Genomic DNA, 17,315 nt, shown 5'->3' with positions numbered 1-17,315 from the left:
TATTTTTGCTAGCAGGCTGAAATTAGGATTGGACTCCTTAATTGATCAGTCTCCGACAGGCTTCATGAAAGGGAGGCATATCTGTAATATCCGTCTTATTCTTGATTTTATTGATTATACACTGTAAAAATAAAAGGTGCCTGGAGGAACCTTTTGGGGTTCTTCACTTTGCCACACCGGCGGAACCGTCTGTAGATCCTCTAGGCACCCTTTAAAAAGGGGTGGTTCTCTGAGGAACCACACAGGTTTCCTGAGGAACTCTTATATAAGGCACTGTGTGGAACCATTGTGGGTGCCTCCAGGAACCAAATTTCAATTTTATTTTATTTGTATTAAATTCATTTCATGTTGTTACTATGGTTACCACCATTAACTTCTATTATAATAAACAAACTGAACCAAATACAAAATAAGAATTGTTTATTACATATTTAGATCCATTTTAATACACTTCCATGCACTTGGAAAAAAAAGCTAGTAATAGATTAATATCTATGAATACACAAAAAAAATATAATAGTATAATACATAAGTAACATGAATAATCAACCATGTGTATACAATAGGCTACACAAGAAAAGACATCTCATCAAAATGCATGGAAAAAACATGTTCCAAGTAATAAATCAATGTAAAAAATGCAAATTTTGACTAATTAAAAATGTCCATCTTCACTTAATTTTAAAACATGTGTTTCAGTTCACTTAAGTCTGACGCCACTGTTTCCAGGTCCAAAAGCTCTATCAGATGCCAAAAACAAACAACAAACAGTGCTAATATACACGCATTGTGCTGTAATATTCCTGAAAATTATGATCCTAACCTTTATCTCTATTCCGAAATTTCAGATGGTTAGTTATCCATAAAATGTTGAATCATAAAATGTTGAAGTCTGGGATGCCGTGAGACTGGAGACTGTAATGTACACTATGGCTTTTGAAAAGCTTAAATGTGTGACTTGAATCAACAGTTCCCATAAATGGTTGTTGAGTATTCTCAATATCTAGAAACAAGATAGAGGAAGTAGAAGTAGAGGCTTCGACCCGGAAACAGTATTCCTTATGTCACAACAAGCAGAAAACATTTTCCATTTTTCCAGAGTTAAGGTGCAGTAAAATGATCTGTTGTTCTGTGAATGTTCACTGGTGAATTCAGTCATTTCAATAAGAATCCACACGATCAGCAATTTTGTGTGGTGCTTCATACATTACATTGCTGACAATGGTCAATGGACCTTTTTGCCTGTGTAATTTCACGAAATTCACAAATTGTGACGCACCTTTACTCACTGCAACATAAAATGCAATCAATTATAAAATCTTCACAAGGGACACGTGAGGAACTTAACGAGTTAGAAAAGTGAAAAGGTGCAGCAGCTTCATTTTCCGTTAGTTTTTCCTCTTTTCTGGTGGATGGTCCAGGCACTTCAGTGATTTTCAGGTCTACAGGAGGATTTTTATTCTTGATCAAACTTGTATTTCAGCTTACCGAGATCCCTGCAAAGTACAAAATGTACTGTTAGTAAGGTTATTGAAGTGATAGTTGTGAAATTTAAATAATTTCCTCAGCCTTGTGACGTTCCAAACCTGTTTGACTTTCTGTCTGTGGAACCCGAAAGCAGATCTCAGGCATAATGCAACCCGTCACCATTCAATATCACTGCATGAAACACAAGCATAACAAAATTGTGTAATTCATTCACACCATTCTTATGTACACTTGTCTAGTTAAATGCAATGCAACAATTTATGTAAAAATGGTTAAGCTCCAAAAATGTCCCAGAAAAGATCCTAAAAATAATCAATGAGTTCACAACTCATGTGTTATGGGTTGTGTTGTAAGTCTTATGAAGCCATATAATAGCTTTTTCCTTTTTTTTTTGTCGAAAAAGACTAAACTTGAAGTTATAATTCAGTATAACTGATTAAAAAAGTACACAGTCAAACAATACAATTTCACGCAGAGAAAGTTCACAGTAATAAAGTATGTGCATGTGGTGTAGGTAACTTACTGTAATTCAATGTTGCCTCTGAAATGTTCAGATTATTTTAGAAATGTACTGGTTGTTCTGGGGAAACAAAAGAACAAAGCTGATTATTCACAACAAAATATGTATTGGCCAGTAAATGGCTTTAAAATGGTATTTGAGAGAATGAGGGCACCTGTAGTAAGTAAAGCTAGGCTAAACAAAAACAGACCAAACTATATTAACCTGCTTTTGTTATTCATAACAAACGCCAATGAGGACAGGAATCAGTTAAATTAGTTAGGCTATTATCAGCAATTTGAAGACACAGTTTTACAGAATATGTTGAATTGAATGACTAAATCAATCTAAGACAATAAGTCAATAATTTCCATTTGTTCATTAACTCACGTTAGATCAACGTAGTTAGCATCGCGGCTAAAACCTTCATACCAGATACTGTGCAATAAACGAGTGGTAAACACTGTAACGTAGTAATGTATAATAAATGTAGTTTATATATATATGTGTGTGTTTGAATATAGTGAGTAGACTCTGTATTTATATTTATTTGGCGAGTTTACAAACCTTGTAAAGGAGAGCCGAACAAACGGCGGAAGCTTTGATGAGAGGAGCCGTTACCCGATGACGTCGATCAGCTGAGCTTTGTTGCGCGCGAGCAGCGCGAGGATCACTGAAGCGACGACAGCAGAGGAATAGCAGCAGTTTCGTGACAGAATAAAACGTTTCTCCTCCTGGTTCTTCTTCTTCAAATAATAATTTATGAAGAAGTAGGTAAAAATTATTATTTTATTACTATTATTTATTCAATAATAATTAATTAATTCTTATTATTAATATTATTATAATTTAGTGTTGTTGTTTAAGCTTTAAATTATTCAATAAAATAGGCCTATAGATACTAAATAAATGTAAGCTACCCAGGTGAAAAAGACATAGGCTACTGTTAAATGTATTAAAAATGCATTAAAGTATATTTGTATTGTAGGCCTACTAAAAACACACTCAAGTACATTTTTAATTGTACGTCTTTTTCACCTGGGTATGTATACTGAATCAAACTTAAGTAGCCTATAATAATAATAATAGGATAATAATAATCTCATTCTGGCCTCACTGAACCATTGGGTTCCTCCAGATGCTGGCTTTAACATAAGAGATCTTCCAGGAACCACTTAAATGTTAAAAGATCTTCCAATAACCCTTTTATCGCATTCAAGTTCCTCTATTTTCCCCCAAAGCACTTCGAGGTCTCATGGTAATGAAAAGGTGACTCCAGAACCTCTGAACTAAATACAAAGTGCTTAAAGGATCCCATAAGTTCCAGCAAGAACCTCAAAGATTGTCAATGCTCCTCCAGTAACCCTACTATAGGAGAAAGAGCTTTGAGGCACCTAAATTACATTTTGAAGTTCCTTGAGTATCCGACAGGATATTTGAGGCTCCTTTAGTTTTTACAGTGTAGTCACACAGGTTCTTTCTTGCTATGGGAATGAATTAAACATATGTCAGCTAGCTGATGACACAACACTATTTAAAAAAAAAAATGCTGCAGAGGTTAGCAAAGCAATTTGTACCATAAATAATTTCTCTAAAGTATCTGGTCTCAACCTTAATATAAGCAAATGTGAGATTTTTCCACTTAGGGGTGTTAACCTCGAAGAAATTGATGGAATCCCCTGTCAAGGAGGTTGTCACATATCTTGGTGTAAAACTTTGCAAAGATGAATCATATCGTGCTTCTCTTAACTTTAATCCGATTATCAACAGTGCAAAAAGAAACTTTGACTCTGGTTGCAGAGAGATTTTTCCATTTATGGTCGTGTCTTATTGTCTAAATCTGAAGGTTTGTCAAGATCTGCGTATATCTCCCAAGCTCTATTTGTACCCAAGACATTTACCAAAGAGTTTGACAAGTTGTTATTTGATTTTGTTTAAAAAATAAAAATTAAAAAATAAAAAAAAAACTCATTATTTAAAGAAAATATATTATGCAATCCATATGATCAGGGTGGTTTGAATGTTGTGGATTTTACAACTTTAAACAGCACTTTGAAAATAAATTGGCTAAAATGTTTTATTAAAAATAATTGCTCTATGTGGAATATTTTCCCTAACAATTTTATTAATCAACTTGGTGGTATCAATTATTTCCTTAGATGCAGTTTTGATATCAACAAAATACCTCTTTGTTTATCTAATTTTCACAAGCAAGTCTTTTTGACATGGTGTTTGGCTTTTAAACATAACTTCTCTCCTCACTTCTTTTTTATTTGGAATAATAAGTATATTACACACCGAAGAAAAACATTATTTTTAAGACAGTGGTTTGAGTCTGATATACTATTAGTTAGTCAGTTGTTGTATTCTGATGGTCAGTTTTTGAGTATTACTGAACTATGTCTGAAATTTAAGTGTCATATTTCTGTTAAAGAATATTGTATTGTCATGAATTCTATTTCTGCCAAAATTGTATCTCTATTCAGAAATCAGGGCTCTAGGGGTAACACTGCAAGTAAAGTCGCCAAACATTTGTTTTTAGATAAACTTGATTTAATTAACGATACATGCAGTAACTAATTTATTAGATTGCTTTTTGTCAGTATCTCTTCTCCTCCATCTAAATTTGTTTGGGTAAATATGTTTCCCTCATTTGAGTGGGAACATTTTTTTGGGAGTTCTTAGTCGGTATTGTGTATCAAATACAACCAAAGAAGTGTCTTTTAAAATTGCTCACAGAATATATCCTGTGAAAGACACATTAGAGCGTTTTCATCTGGATATTGATTACAATTGCTGTTTTTGTAATTGTGAAGAGAGTCTATTGTGCACTTATTTTTTTGAATGTCCCTGTTCTTCAATCTTTTGGTATGAGAGGTCTCAATTTCTAAGTGTTAAAATGAACTGCAAGTCTTAAATTTGTCATCTGTCTTATTTCATACAAATGAATTTGACTTTTCTAAAAGAAAAATGTATGTTATCGATTTGTTTCTATTATTAGGAAAATTTCATATTCATCATAGTAAATGGATTATCTCAAAACCCAACTTTGTATTTTGAGTCTGTAAAGTTTTTTAAAAAAATGTTTGTGATGTCCTTTATCTTTTGTTTGTTTCTTTTCTTTTTTTTCTTTTTTTCCAAATTATTGTTGTTTCAAGTTATACTTACCAAATGTGAAAATGTGTAAAAGAAATGTGTCAAGAACCTGATATCAAATTTTGTAATAAAAAATAAAAAAACCTTCAGCTCAAGGTTTCAAACGTTGTGTGTAGCTCCCTCTAGTGTCACTGATCTGTAACTTTAACTTCAATCATATATCTATGAACTTCAATGAATGGTCAAGCTCTGTTCGTGTTGTGTTTTCAAGAGTTAGTTATAAAATATTTAATTTATGCATTATGTAATGCGTTTGTCTCGGATTCAGTATGTTGTGTTGAGCCTTCCATGGCCAGTTTTTCCCTCTGTGTGACTTTTAATGCCATTTTGTTTACATTTTCGCCTCGCTCTGATGACGTCACTGCCAGTCTAGCGCCCTCACTGTACAGCGAGCGAGCAGTCACATCTGAGTGAGGTGAGTTCACGGCGTTTCGTATATTTACCGATCCGTTAACGAATTTAACATTTTATTCTGGATCACTTCTGTATTGTTTTCATTGCAGATGTGTCTTTTCTGGGGTGTGTTGACTGAAATAAACATTTAGCTTAGCGGCAATGTTAATTGAGACCTCAGAGATTTTGTGTGTTTTTGTATAGGTGTGAATGATAGTTTCGATGTTTTGACGTTATAATGTCGATATTCATCAGTGCTGCAACAAAGCCACTTGAAGGCAAACCTGCAATCTTAGCTGAAAAAAAACCTAACGGCTAACCTGATACACATACTGGGGACGAGGCCGTTTTTGTTTAATAGATGATGGGGTAGCTTCACAAATGCTGAATAAACCGCTTTTCTATAATAGCTTGTCATTTAATGACTCGACTGCATGTCCCAATCTCTGACACGTTTTACGCTAAACAATGCCTTTGTTGGGAACTATAGCCTCTGTAGACTTTACTATAAGGAAAATATAATTGTATTAGAGCAGAATAGGACTCATGGCATTACCACCAGCAAATGTGTAGCAGTATTTAATAATAGGCGTTGTGTAATATTGAGTTATATTGTCTGAAGAAAATAAATCATATCTTTCTTTGGCTTTCGACTTGAACTGTAATGATTATGATTGCCGTGTGTGCCTAGAATGCTGATGTAATGCTTTTTAATAAATAAAGAGAAAATTCATAATTTAATTCAAAATATTATAATATATTGTATGCTGTTTAATGAAAATAAAATGTGTTATCTCTATGGCTACTACTTTTTAACAAATAAATTAGACTTGAATTGTAATGATTTATGACTGGCATAATAGTGATCTTCTAATGAATGAAGGTTACCAGAAACATAAAAAAATTATAAATAAAAATGATGTTCTATGGCTTCCAGATTTCTAATTGCAGTTACATTTTTAGTGACTAGTATCACTGCTATGTATGCCCAATAAAACTGTTTTTGTTTTTTAAATGAACAGATTAAAATCTAATCTTAAATGTGGTTTTATGCGCACTGCATTGATAGTAATTTGCTGCTAATAGAGCAATTCACACTCCTTTTTTTCACTCATTAAAGCACATTCCACAAACATTGCAGTCCTACTGTATGTTTACTAGTGATATACCACCAAAAATAGATAATTATTTGCAAGACGAAGAATAAAGTCATTCGATTTCTTCTGATGATTATGTAAGGCTTGTTGTAGGACTGTCTATGTTAACCTCTTATTTGCAAGTCAATAATTTCAACTCATTATGTTGATGTCTTTAGATCACCTGTAAACTGCTACTTAAAGCTCAATGTATTGGTGTCAACAGATTGAGTCAACCTACATGATTATCACTTGATACAAAATATAAATCTATTAACAGCATTTATTCCATTTAGTCTTATGAAACCATTTTTCATGCAAAAATAAAACAATAAAAATCAATGAACAAAACCAAAAAATTAAGTTGATCTCTATTGGTCTGTTATTTTTGCTTATCTGTACATATATTCCAGAGTTTCTTCTGTTTTCCCCCCCGTATTATGTCTTTATTAGTTTTGATATTTTTACAGAGGAAAAGAAAATGTCAAAAATAACAATAGATACAATTAGAAATATGTAGTAGAATAAATATGCTCATAAAAGAGGGACAGTCCAGTTCCAACTGTGTTAAAACAAACAAACAAACAAACAAACAAAAAATATGGTCTGAGAGTTTTTAAAGTGTATCCACCTAAGATGGTCAGAGGTCTATGAGAGGCGTCCATTCTCCGGAAGACATCAGCCTTGCTTCATAAGTAGGTGCGCTGTTCCAGTCGTAATGTCTCGTTCAAAAGTTGTTTAAACAGATACATTTTTGGAGACCTTTGCTGTTTTCAATTAAGCAAGATTATATGATATAATGCCAATCCTTTTTACACATATAGGGTCAAGTGTACTGTCCAGTTCCATCCCAAAGAGATATCGCATAGGCGTAATGTCCAATGGGGTTTCCAAAATTTGGCCATCAAATCATGTACCTCTCTCCGAAAATGTTTAAGTTTTCTAAATTCCCAGAAGATACATGCTTACGATGCTTGATCCCGTATATGTTTTGCATCGGTGACATCTTGGTGATACATTAGGATACATTTTACACAGACAAAGTGGGGTTAGGTACATCCTGTGCATAGATTTGTTATTTACAGGATAATGAGGTGAAAACATTCTTACATATAGTCCACCACTGGTCTTCATCGAAGTTAACCCAAGGTAACATTTTAAGCGAGGCCTGGGAAGAAATATGATGGTCTAAAAGAGCACAATCTATATCACAGAGATTTCCCCTTTTAATGTTGTTGAATTCACCAGAATCTCCTCTATCTTGGACCACTCCAGTGATAGTTGTCCTGCCTTTTCAAAAGTGGTTATCAAATTGTGAATTTACAAGTATTTGTAAAACCCCTGTTTTGGAATCTTGAACTCTGAGTTTAAATTTGAGAAGGACCGAAGGGAGCAGTTGGTAAACAAAATTTGAAACTGATATATACCATGTTCTTTCCACTTTATAACAAGGATTTTCCAAGATTAAGTTAACATAGAAATTTCCACAGAAACTCTTTAGGCTACATCTTACCAGACCAGAAGTGTATCGTTTCTGTTTTTTAAATATATATAAATATTCAAATAATTTTTTCTATATTTCTTTGTCAGTATGCCCATATTGCAGATAAAGGTAAGAATAAAAAAGTGGATACAAATGAATTTGTTTCAAAAACATTCAGTAATTTCACTTTTATAAACGTTTAAAATGTGTGTATTAATGACACGTCGATTTAATAACTGATTTCTTTTTCATTTTGTTTTTTATAGATTTCCTCTTAGGATCAAAATTTAGCAATAAAGCTGGAATATTCCCATCAAGTGAAGATTTTATGAGAGTTTATGAAAGAACAGTGAGAACATGAATGATCCAGAACCCTGCAGAATAAAACATGAAGATACTGATGAACAAAGAGATGATCCTGAAATCTGCAGAATAAAACATGAAGATACTCGAGAACAAATAGGTTGGTGTTTATTCTTGATTCTTTATTAATGATGCTGAAGATCATTAAGATTATAAAACTTCTAGCAGTTCAGCAGATTTAGTGGTTTTAGTTAGATAAGCCATAAAACATGTGAAATTACATTGAAGTTGCAAATAATATACCAAACACTTTCCATAAGCAGGGTACTAGTAATGTCATGTTCTCCTTTTGAGTTTTTCATGTTTAAAATTAAGCTTTTTACTTTCATTTTAGACATGATGGAAGAGAACAAGGAGAGTGAAGAAATTAGTGAAGCAGAAGAAAAATTTGTCAAAACTAAAGAAAGTTGCTCACAGACTGAAAGTAATTTTGAACTGAAAAAAGAAGCCAAAAAATCTTTCACCTGCCCTCCTTGTGGAAAGAGTTTCCCATACAAGAAAAGTCTTAAACTTCACATAAGAATTCATAGTGGAGAGAAGCCTTTCACATGTGATCAGTGTGGGAAGAGCTTCACACTGAAAGGAAACCTTAAGAAACACACAACAATCCACACTGGAGAGAAGCCACACACATGCGATCAGTGTGGGAAGAGTTTCTCACGAAAAGGAAACCTTAAAGAACACATGAAAATCCACAATGGAGAGAAACCGTACACATGTGATCAGTGTGGTAAAAACTTTGGTGGGGCAGATGCACTGAAGGTCCACTTGAACATTCATTCAAAAGAGAAGCCTCATGTGTGTTCTTTGTGTGGAAAAAACTTCAGTCAGCTGGTTGCTTTAAAATTACACCTGAAAAGACACAGTGGTGTGAAGAATTATATGTGCTTTGATTGTGGGAAGACCTTTTTTAAAAATGTTGAATTGAAAAAGCACCAGAGAATTCACACTGGAGAAAAACCTTACAAGTGTTCACACTGTGACAAGAGATTCAGTCAGTTGGGAAACATGAAAACTCATGAGAAGACCCACACTGGAGAGAAACCGTACACATGTGATCAGTGCGGGAAGAGTTTCACACAAAAAGGAACCCTTAATGATCACATGAATATCCACACTGGAGAGAGGCCGTATATATGTGAGCGGTGTGGGAAGAGTTTCAGACATGTAAGCGCTTTTAAATCACATCTGTATTCTCATTCGGGAGAAAGAAAGTTTTTCTGTGATCAGTGTGGTAAAAACTTTTTTGGGGCAGATACTCTGAAGAAGCACCTGAAAGTTCATGCAAAGGAGAAGCCTTACATGTGTTCTTCATGTGGAAAGTGTTTTAAATGGCTGGGCGCTTTTAAAATACACCAGAAAATACATACCGGTTTTAAAGCTCATGCATGCGTCGAGTGTTTGAGGACATTTGCAACACCTAACAAATTGAAACGACACCAGAGAATTCACACTGGAGAAAAACCTTACAAGTGTTCACACTGTGACATGCGATTCAATCAGTCACAACATCTGAAAGCACACGAGAGGATCCACACCGGAGAGAAGCCGTATCACTGCCATGCATGTCGGAAGAGTTTCACTCAATTAGCTACTCTACTCACCCATACAAAAAACAGTTGTCCAAAGTCAAGGTAAGTACTTAATTTCTTTCAGAATCTACACTTTCAGGTGTGACACTGCATCCTCTTCAAATATGCGATTTGTATAACTATAACTCTTGAGTTTATGTCTTAACTGCTGCAGTGTGTGGCAGGACATATTTTTGATTCGTTATGATAGATAGCCCCGCCTACCGGGAAAATTAATTGGTCATAAATCCCTCTCCACATAACAATGTTAAACATCAGATATGCTTCGGTCGGTTATTGTACCACATCGTGCAGCATCGTGACTGGAATCACAGTAATCTTGTCATGTCACATACAGTACATGATTTGAGATTCAGATAAACTCAAAAATGGATATCAAAGTGAAACAGCAAAATTATTTAGATTTGACTAATTTAAATGAACATCAAAGACAATTTATGAAAGCAAATGTGTTGCTGTGGCTTTGACAAAAATTGATGATCCCATGTTATCCAGCATGACTAGAAAATCTTGAGTCACATGATCAAAGTAATGTGATTAGTCACTAAAGAGTGCAGAATCTGAAATGTTAAATATTTATCTTGCATAATTTTTTGTAAACTGTTTTTGGCAGAACAATGACAGAGATCACAGTCACACTGGAAGAAGATGAAGTTGAGGAGTCGAAAGTTCTTCATGATACTGAAAAACAAAGAGGTTGGTGTTTATTCTTGATTTCTTATTAATAATGCTGAAGGCTCACTAGATTTAGTGGCTGAAGATCTTCATAAAAGTGAGGGGCATGTTTGGCTGTGCAACCTTGATAAAAATGAAACTACAAATCTTTTCATGTTAAAACATTTATCACATATAATCACAGATAGAAAAAAAAAATGATTATGAAATTCAAATGAAAATTGATTCACAAATGAATTGATTATATACGTAAAAAAAGAAAAGAAAAAGCCCAAAATACAGAAATTCTGGCAGTTGTAATGTCTACATGCCTACATGCATTCACACAAAATGAGGAATCTTTTCACTCTTTTTTTAAGGTAGTGTATTAAGTGTCTGGCATCTTTGATCAGAAAGAGTGGGAACCCTGAGAAATGGGCTGGCCAATAACATATAAGCTTTGGGTCACATGTCTATAGCTGCTACAAATGCGTAGTGTATTTCAGATCATTTGGTAGCATTAGCACACTGAACTTGGCTCAATCTAAAAACTTAGTGTATGCAGCATGCATAACTAAACTTTGAGATTGTGAATGGGGAATAAACAGAAAAAGAGAAGAGACTCCCTTTAAAATGACTAGGGCTTTCAATCTCTAAAGGGCAAGCTCACTAAATTCTGTACTCCCCCGAAAACTCCCATTAATTGTCTTAATTGTACAATGAATGTTTTATTCACATTGTGTTTACACTTTTTTGGTTATAATGTAAAGATTTGCATTGAACAAAACAAAACCGTGTGCCTTTTCAACAGTGTTAAGCAGTGGTCTACTTTCTATTATTACATCATGACCTTTCCCTTCACATTTCTGTCAGATTTTTTTCACGATTTACTGAAAATTAAAGCATTTTACTTTCATTTTAGACCTGATGGAAAGGGAAGAACTGAGTGAAGCGGAGGAGAAAATTCATGTTAATACTGGTGAAAAATCATCGAGTTGCTCAGACTGGAAGACTAATTTTTTTTACTAAGAGTAAAGAGTAAAAAAAACCCTGCTCACATCTTGGAAACAGTTTCCCATACAAAAAAAGTATTCAACTTCAAATTCCTTTCACATGTGATCAGTGTGGGAGGACTTTCACGCTAAACACATGAAAATCCACGCTAGACAGAAGCCGCACACATGTAAGTGCTTTTAATTTACATCTGGAGAAAGACCATTTAACTGTGATCAGTGCGGTAAAAACTTTTTCTTGGCAGATTCCCTGAAGAAGCACCTGAAAGTTCATTTAAAGAAAAAGTCCCTTGTGTGTTCTTTGTGTGGAAAGAGTTTTTCACGACTGGATGGTTTTAAAGTACACCAGAAAAGAGACAGTGGTGTGAAGTATCATATGTGCTTTGAGTGCGGGAAGTCCTTGTTTAAAGATTTAGTCAGCTTCAAGTCTTCTAAGGGCAGGTGAGTTGTTCACAGGGCTTCACATTTTCAATCACGGCAACTCCCTCTGGTGGTGTCTGTCATAAGCCTGGAACACACCAAGCCGAAGCAGTGCGTGTTTATCGTTTTGAATGTCAATCCTGCTAAACACTTTCTTTATTCCACTCCGCTCGTGTAAATATTGAAATATTCGCCACTCAGGTAAGATGACGTAACATTAGAACAGCCTTCTATCTGTACCGTTTTGACTTTGCTCGCTGTTTTGCTGTTATTCTCGTGCACTGACTCATTCACTAAGCTGAACAGCCAATCAGAGTTCCCTCTTTCACCGACGGCCCGACGCCGATTCAACATGTCGAATCAGCCAGAAAAAAGCAGATGAGGACCAATTTCAGCTGATGGTGTGGAACACACTGAGAAAACTTAGTCAGCCGACGCACAGAAACTGCCCAACGGCCGACCGTCGGCTTGGTGTAGACTGATGTAGACACACACTAACCTTCAGGAGCACAGGAACTTCTTGTTCTCCGAACCGGTCCAAGCTACAGAAACAGATACTGGAAATAAACAACATTTTAACAGCTAAGTACTTTATGGCCACGCAAGCCTGGCTAAACGAAGAACGTTGTCAACGTTAGGTAGTTTGGAAAAGACGCATGGGTTCAGAGATGGCACAGCTCGAGTCCCACAAAGATAATGGCAGAGGTTGTTTGATCCCAAGGCAAGGCAAGGCAAGGCAAGGCAAGGCAAGTTTATTTATATAGCACATTTCATACACAATGGCAATTCAAAGTGCTTTACATAGAAGAAATTAAAATAATGAAAAGAAATAAGAATAATTAAAACAGTTTAGAAAAAATAAAATAAAATACAGTACTTTTAAAAAATAAAAAAAGAATATTTATTATAGATCTTTCTTTCAAAGGATTCCCTTAAGACTTAAATCTTTCAACCTTCTTTTAACCTTCAATCTTCTTACGACTTCCATCTATCAACTTTCCTTTAACTTTCTTTTCTCCCTCATTTACTCACACGTTCTTTTCACTGTCTTTAGCACTTTAGCACTGCGTTCACATTTTTTCTCAGACGAAAACTTTAATATCGTCATTTAAATACTGTTCTACTTTCAAACCCACATTAATCACTTTCACATTATCACCTTCTGAGTGGGCATTTACAGTTTCGGGCTAAATGCCCTGCTGACATAGGAGAAATTAAAATAGTTAAAAGAAATAAGAATAATTAAAACAGTTTAGAAAAATAGAGTAAAATACAGTACAGTACAAACAGTCGGACGAACAGCGGCACAGTGCTCATTCAGTAAATGCACAGCTAAACAGAAGTGTTTTGCCAGGACAAAATATCTAAAACAGACCTTCTTCTTAAAGACCTCAGAATGAGCCCAGGGTTGAAATTGCTTAAAACCACAGACACTGAGACTTTACATTTCAAAATACATGAATTCATCTCAAACCAATTCTTGAGGGACAATCAAACATCGTTCAACTACATAATTCTGTATCATGTCAACCTATATGTGTGACTATTATGCTTAGATCACATATAAGTCATGCAATTGTTATTATTATTGGATGGTTGACTGAAAGTGTTTCTTGTCTCCTGTGATCAGTATGATCATATGCTCATAATTCAGAAGATGGCTTGATTGAAATCTGTGTAAAATATATCTTATTCGTATAATAGGAATCATGTCTAAACTGTACTATCTGCTAGAGCTGAGACCACAGATAACACGTTTTACGATGAGAGGGGAAGAAAATGCCACATCTCCAAATAAAAACAGTGTCTTCTTACCAATTAGTCACTGTTTTTATTGGAGAGGTGGCATTTTCTTCCCTTCCCCCTCATCGTTAATCATGTGTTATCTGTGGTCTCAGCTCTAGCAGAGAGTACAGAGAGTACAGTTCTTCAGGAGGCTGGACAAACATTTGAGTTTAAAATCTTAGGACACTAACAAAACATTGGAGCAGCCATGACGATGGATTAGACGACTGATTTAGAGTAACCATGTAGACGAGAAGACAAAAAGACTGCAGATCAAGATCAGAAGAACATGGTTTATACAGTTTCTTTCAAGCCATCTAACTACTCTCGTCTCACTTTTCTTTCTCTTAGTTTATTTTCTTTTCTGTTGAGTCTCAGTTTTAAGTTCACTGCGAAGCCCGCTGCCAACTTCAAAAATTTTCCATCTATCCGCCAACACACCACGTGATAGGCCGCCATAGCCTCCTGAGACCCTGCGACCTCATATGAGGACATTACATTTTTGCCTCTTGACACAATGATAGTCAAATTTGTAAATCTTAGACCTGTTGGACACATTTAGGGACACTGCCCACACCATCTTGTGGTGATATCACAACATTACACCAATGTCAGTGAGAAGAAAATGGCTGGAATATCAGCAAAACACTTCTACACCAGTTCCCGAAAGAAAAATGACCCAGGTAAAAAATCTATTCAAATTATATGAATGAAACAAATGTATTTATGTACAATACTGTCTCATCACATGGGGATTAAAATTTGACATATTTTAGTAATAGTAGCACTCTAGGACATCAGTAAATGTGAAGCACTCATTTGAGGACATTGGGACTATATAACGTTATTTATTCTACCATGTGGTTAGCTAAACTTGGGAATATTTAGATGAATCGCAATAGCATTGAAAAAACAACAGCATTTGTCTGTGTGTGTATGTGTGTGTGTGTGTGTGTGTGTGTGTGTGTGTAAGCATCAGTGTTTATCACTTCATTTGTACTGACACTTCACATAATTGCTAGTACTATGGTAAATCATGGTAAATCACACTTGAAACATGGTAAATCATAGTAAATAATACTACAATATGGTTTATCAAGGTGAATCATGCTAGAATCCTGGTAAATCATTCTAGAATGACAATAAAATATGACTTTATTGATCTTAAAATGGAGAAAAGAGTCAATTCAATATTTCACTCAGAGAAAGCCACTTTTAAGAAAGTCTCTTGGTATCGGTAAATATCGGATATCGGCAGATAGGCCTACTCAAACCCCAGTATCAGTATCGGTAGCAAAAAAGCTGGATCTCTAATTTTTTCACGTTATCATTACAGGGAAACTGTCATTGTCAAGAGCAGAACGATTGCTCATGGCAATTGCAGACAACTCTGAGGTGGAGGACCTCTCAGATGGGGAAGATAATGATCCTGCTGTGGACGAAGTCATTCCACAAGATGTTGACCTCATTGATGAGCAACCTGATTTTTCGCCACCCGATTCATCAGGAGATGATTCCGGTGAAGAATACACACCACCTGATGCAGCTGAAGATACTGACTCTGAGAATGAAAGTCAGCCAAATCATCCACAAGTGCACAGACGTGGACGTAAACAACAGCATGTTGAGAATGATGAGCTGGATGAGGAAGATCAGAGACATGGAGAGCCCAGACCAGAACCAAGGAATGCTGGACGTGGAGAACGCTGGAGGTCTGCTCCATTTAGACCAAATTTGGTCCAGTTTCAGGATGGAGATGATGGACTGAAAGATGAGCGAACAGGTTGGCAGCCACTGGATTATGTGGACCAGTACATTGACTCAGACCTGATGAAACTCATTGCTGACTGCACAAATGCCATGTCACTGGGTAACGGTGGGAGATCTCTCAAAACTTCGGTAGATGAGATGTATCACTTTTTTGGAGCAGCAATCTTGATGTCTTGCGTGCCTTATCCACAGATAAGGATGTTTTGGTCCAATGCCCTACAAATCCCCGCCATTAGTAACACAATGTCACGTGATCGCTTCTTCAAACTTAGGAGCCATCTGAAAGTAGTTATTGACTATGATGTCTCAGAAAATAAGAGGGAAACCGACAAATTCTGGAAGGTGAGGCCTTTTATGGACCGTATACTTATCGGCTGCCGCCTTCAGGCTCGTCCAGAATGCATCTCAATAGACGAGCAGATGATCCCGTTTACAGGGGACTGTCCATTCCAACAATACGTGCCACTAAAGCCAAATCCAGTGGGAATGAAGAACTTTGTGCTGGCATCTGTGGATGGACTCGTGCTAGACTTTGAAGTCTATCAAGGTTCAAAAACCCTGGTTTCGAAGGTTCAGGACTCAAATGAATTGGGTCTAGGAACACTAGTCATCAAACGTCTTTCTGAAACCCTCACTGCTGGCACACAAGTGTATTGTGATCGCTTCTTTACCACCATACAAGCAGTTGATCACATGCTGAAGGATGATATTTATCTTACTGGTACAGTGATGAAGGGCCGAGTCAAACAAGCAATGAACAAGTTACCCGATGACAAAACCCTGAAACACCAAGGGAGAGGTGCCGTCTCCACAGTAACCAGGGCAGATGGGAAACTATGCGTGGTAAAGTGGTACGACAACAAGCCAGTTGTGATGCTCTCCACTGTTCACTCAGAGCAGCCAGAAGATACTTGCCAGCGGTGGTCCAAGAAGGGAAAAAAGTATGTGACCGTGACACGACCAAGCATCGTGTGCGAGTACAACTCAAAGATGGGAGGTGTTGACATGTCAGATAGGATGATGAGCTACTACCGAATGTCTGTGCGGACGAAGAAGTGGACAATTCGCATGCTGATGCACTTCACAGATCTTGCCCTTGTCAACAGCTGGCTGCTGTATCGCAGAGATAACCAGGAAAATGGCACCCCAAGGAAATCTATCTTGAAGTTTCTTGAGTTTCGCATGGTAGTGGGTCAGGTATTCCTCAGCAAGTGTGATGTTCTTCATGAAGGTGCTCATGTCGCAGAAGAAGAGAATGAGAACGGACACCTTCCACCACCAGGCAAAAAATCTCAGGTCGCTCCAATCCCCCATATCTCAGTCCGTTCCAGTGCTGCTCATCTCCCGGAGATGGTGGCCTTGAAAAACCCCATGCGTTGCAGAGCACAAGGCTGCACTGGGAAATCCCGTGTGCGATGCATGACATGCAATGTGCATCTGTGCTTGCAAAGTGAACGGAACTGCTTTGCAGCATTTCACACCGGCCAATAGGGGCTACTCCAGACAGACTGGAAAGATAGAGGGAGCTAGTTAGAAAAAAAGCCACAGTTCAAAGGCTGCTCT

At 36.4% G+C, this 17,315-nt stretch overlaps 2 protein-coding genes and 1 long non-coding RNA gene across 4 annotated transcripts in view; 1 reads left to right on the top strand and 2 right to left on the bottom strand.

Moving 5' to 3' along the window:
• Positions 1–1,304: 1,304 nt before the first annotated feature.
• Positions 1,305–3,457, bottom strand: LOC309476646. Its single transcript, XR_014198307.1, has 4 exons — positions 2,555–3,457; positions 2,012–2,068; positions 1,587–1,659; positions 1,305–1,496 (listed from the first exon to the last, which is right to left on the bottom strand). It is a non-coding gene; the product is annotated as an uncharacterized lncRNA (long non-coding RNA).
• A 1,940-nt stretch (positions 3,458–5,397) lies between these two features.
• Positions 5,398–17,243, top strand: LOC309475592 (uncharacterized protein; the record flags this gene model as incomplete). Of its 2 annotated transcripts, XM_082138417.1 has the most annotated exons (6): positions 5,398–5,558; positions 8,263–8,284; positions 8,422–8,618; positions 8,853–10,152; positions 10,724–10,806; positions 15,319–17,243. In XM_082138417.1, exons 3-6 carry the CDS (start codon positions 8,513–8,515, stop codon positions 17,241–17,243), a joined length of 3,414 nt encoding a protein of 1,137 aa, XP_081994543.1. In that variant the 5' UTR covers positions 5,398–5,558; positions 8,263–8,284; positions 8,422–8,512. The 2 variants fall into 2 exon arrangements, with proteins under 2 accessions (XP_081994543.1, XP_081994542.1); XM_082138416.1 differs by lacking the exon at positions 8,263–8,284.
• LOC309475594 (protein NLRC3-like) overlaps positions 9,252–17,315 on the bottom strand; it is a 38,377-nt gene continuing 30,313 nt past the window's right edge. Inside the window, exon 10 of the mRNA XM_082138422.1 lies at positions 9,252–9,370. Coding sequence (XP_081994548.1) covers positions 9,346–9,370 — 25 coding nt within the window. The 3' untranslated portion in view covers positions 9,252–9,345. The remainder of the gene's footprint in view (positions 9,371–17,315) is intronic.

The sequence above is a fragment of the Leuciscus leuciscus genome (assembly GCF_965113295.1).
Source record: "Leuciscus leuciscus genome assembly, chromosome: 15".
Taxonomy (NCBI): Eukaryota; Metazoa; Chordata; class Actinopteri; order Cypriniformes; family Leuciscidae; genus Leuciscus; species Leuciscus leuciscus.
This window is presented reverse-complemented; position numbering and strand designations above follow the sequence as displayed.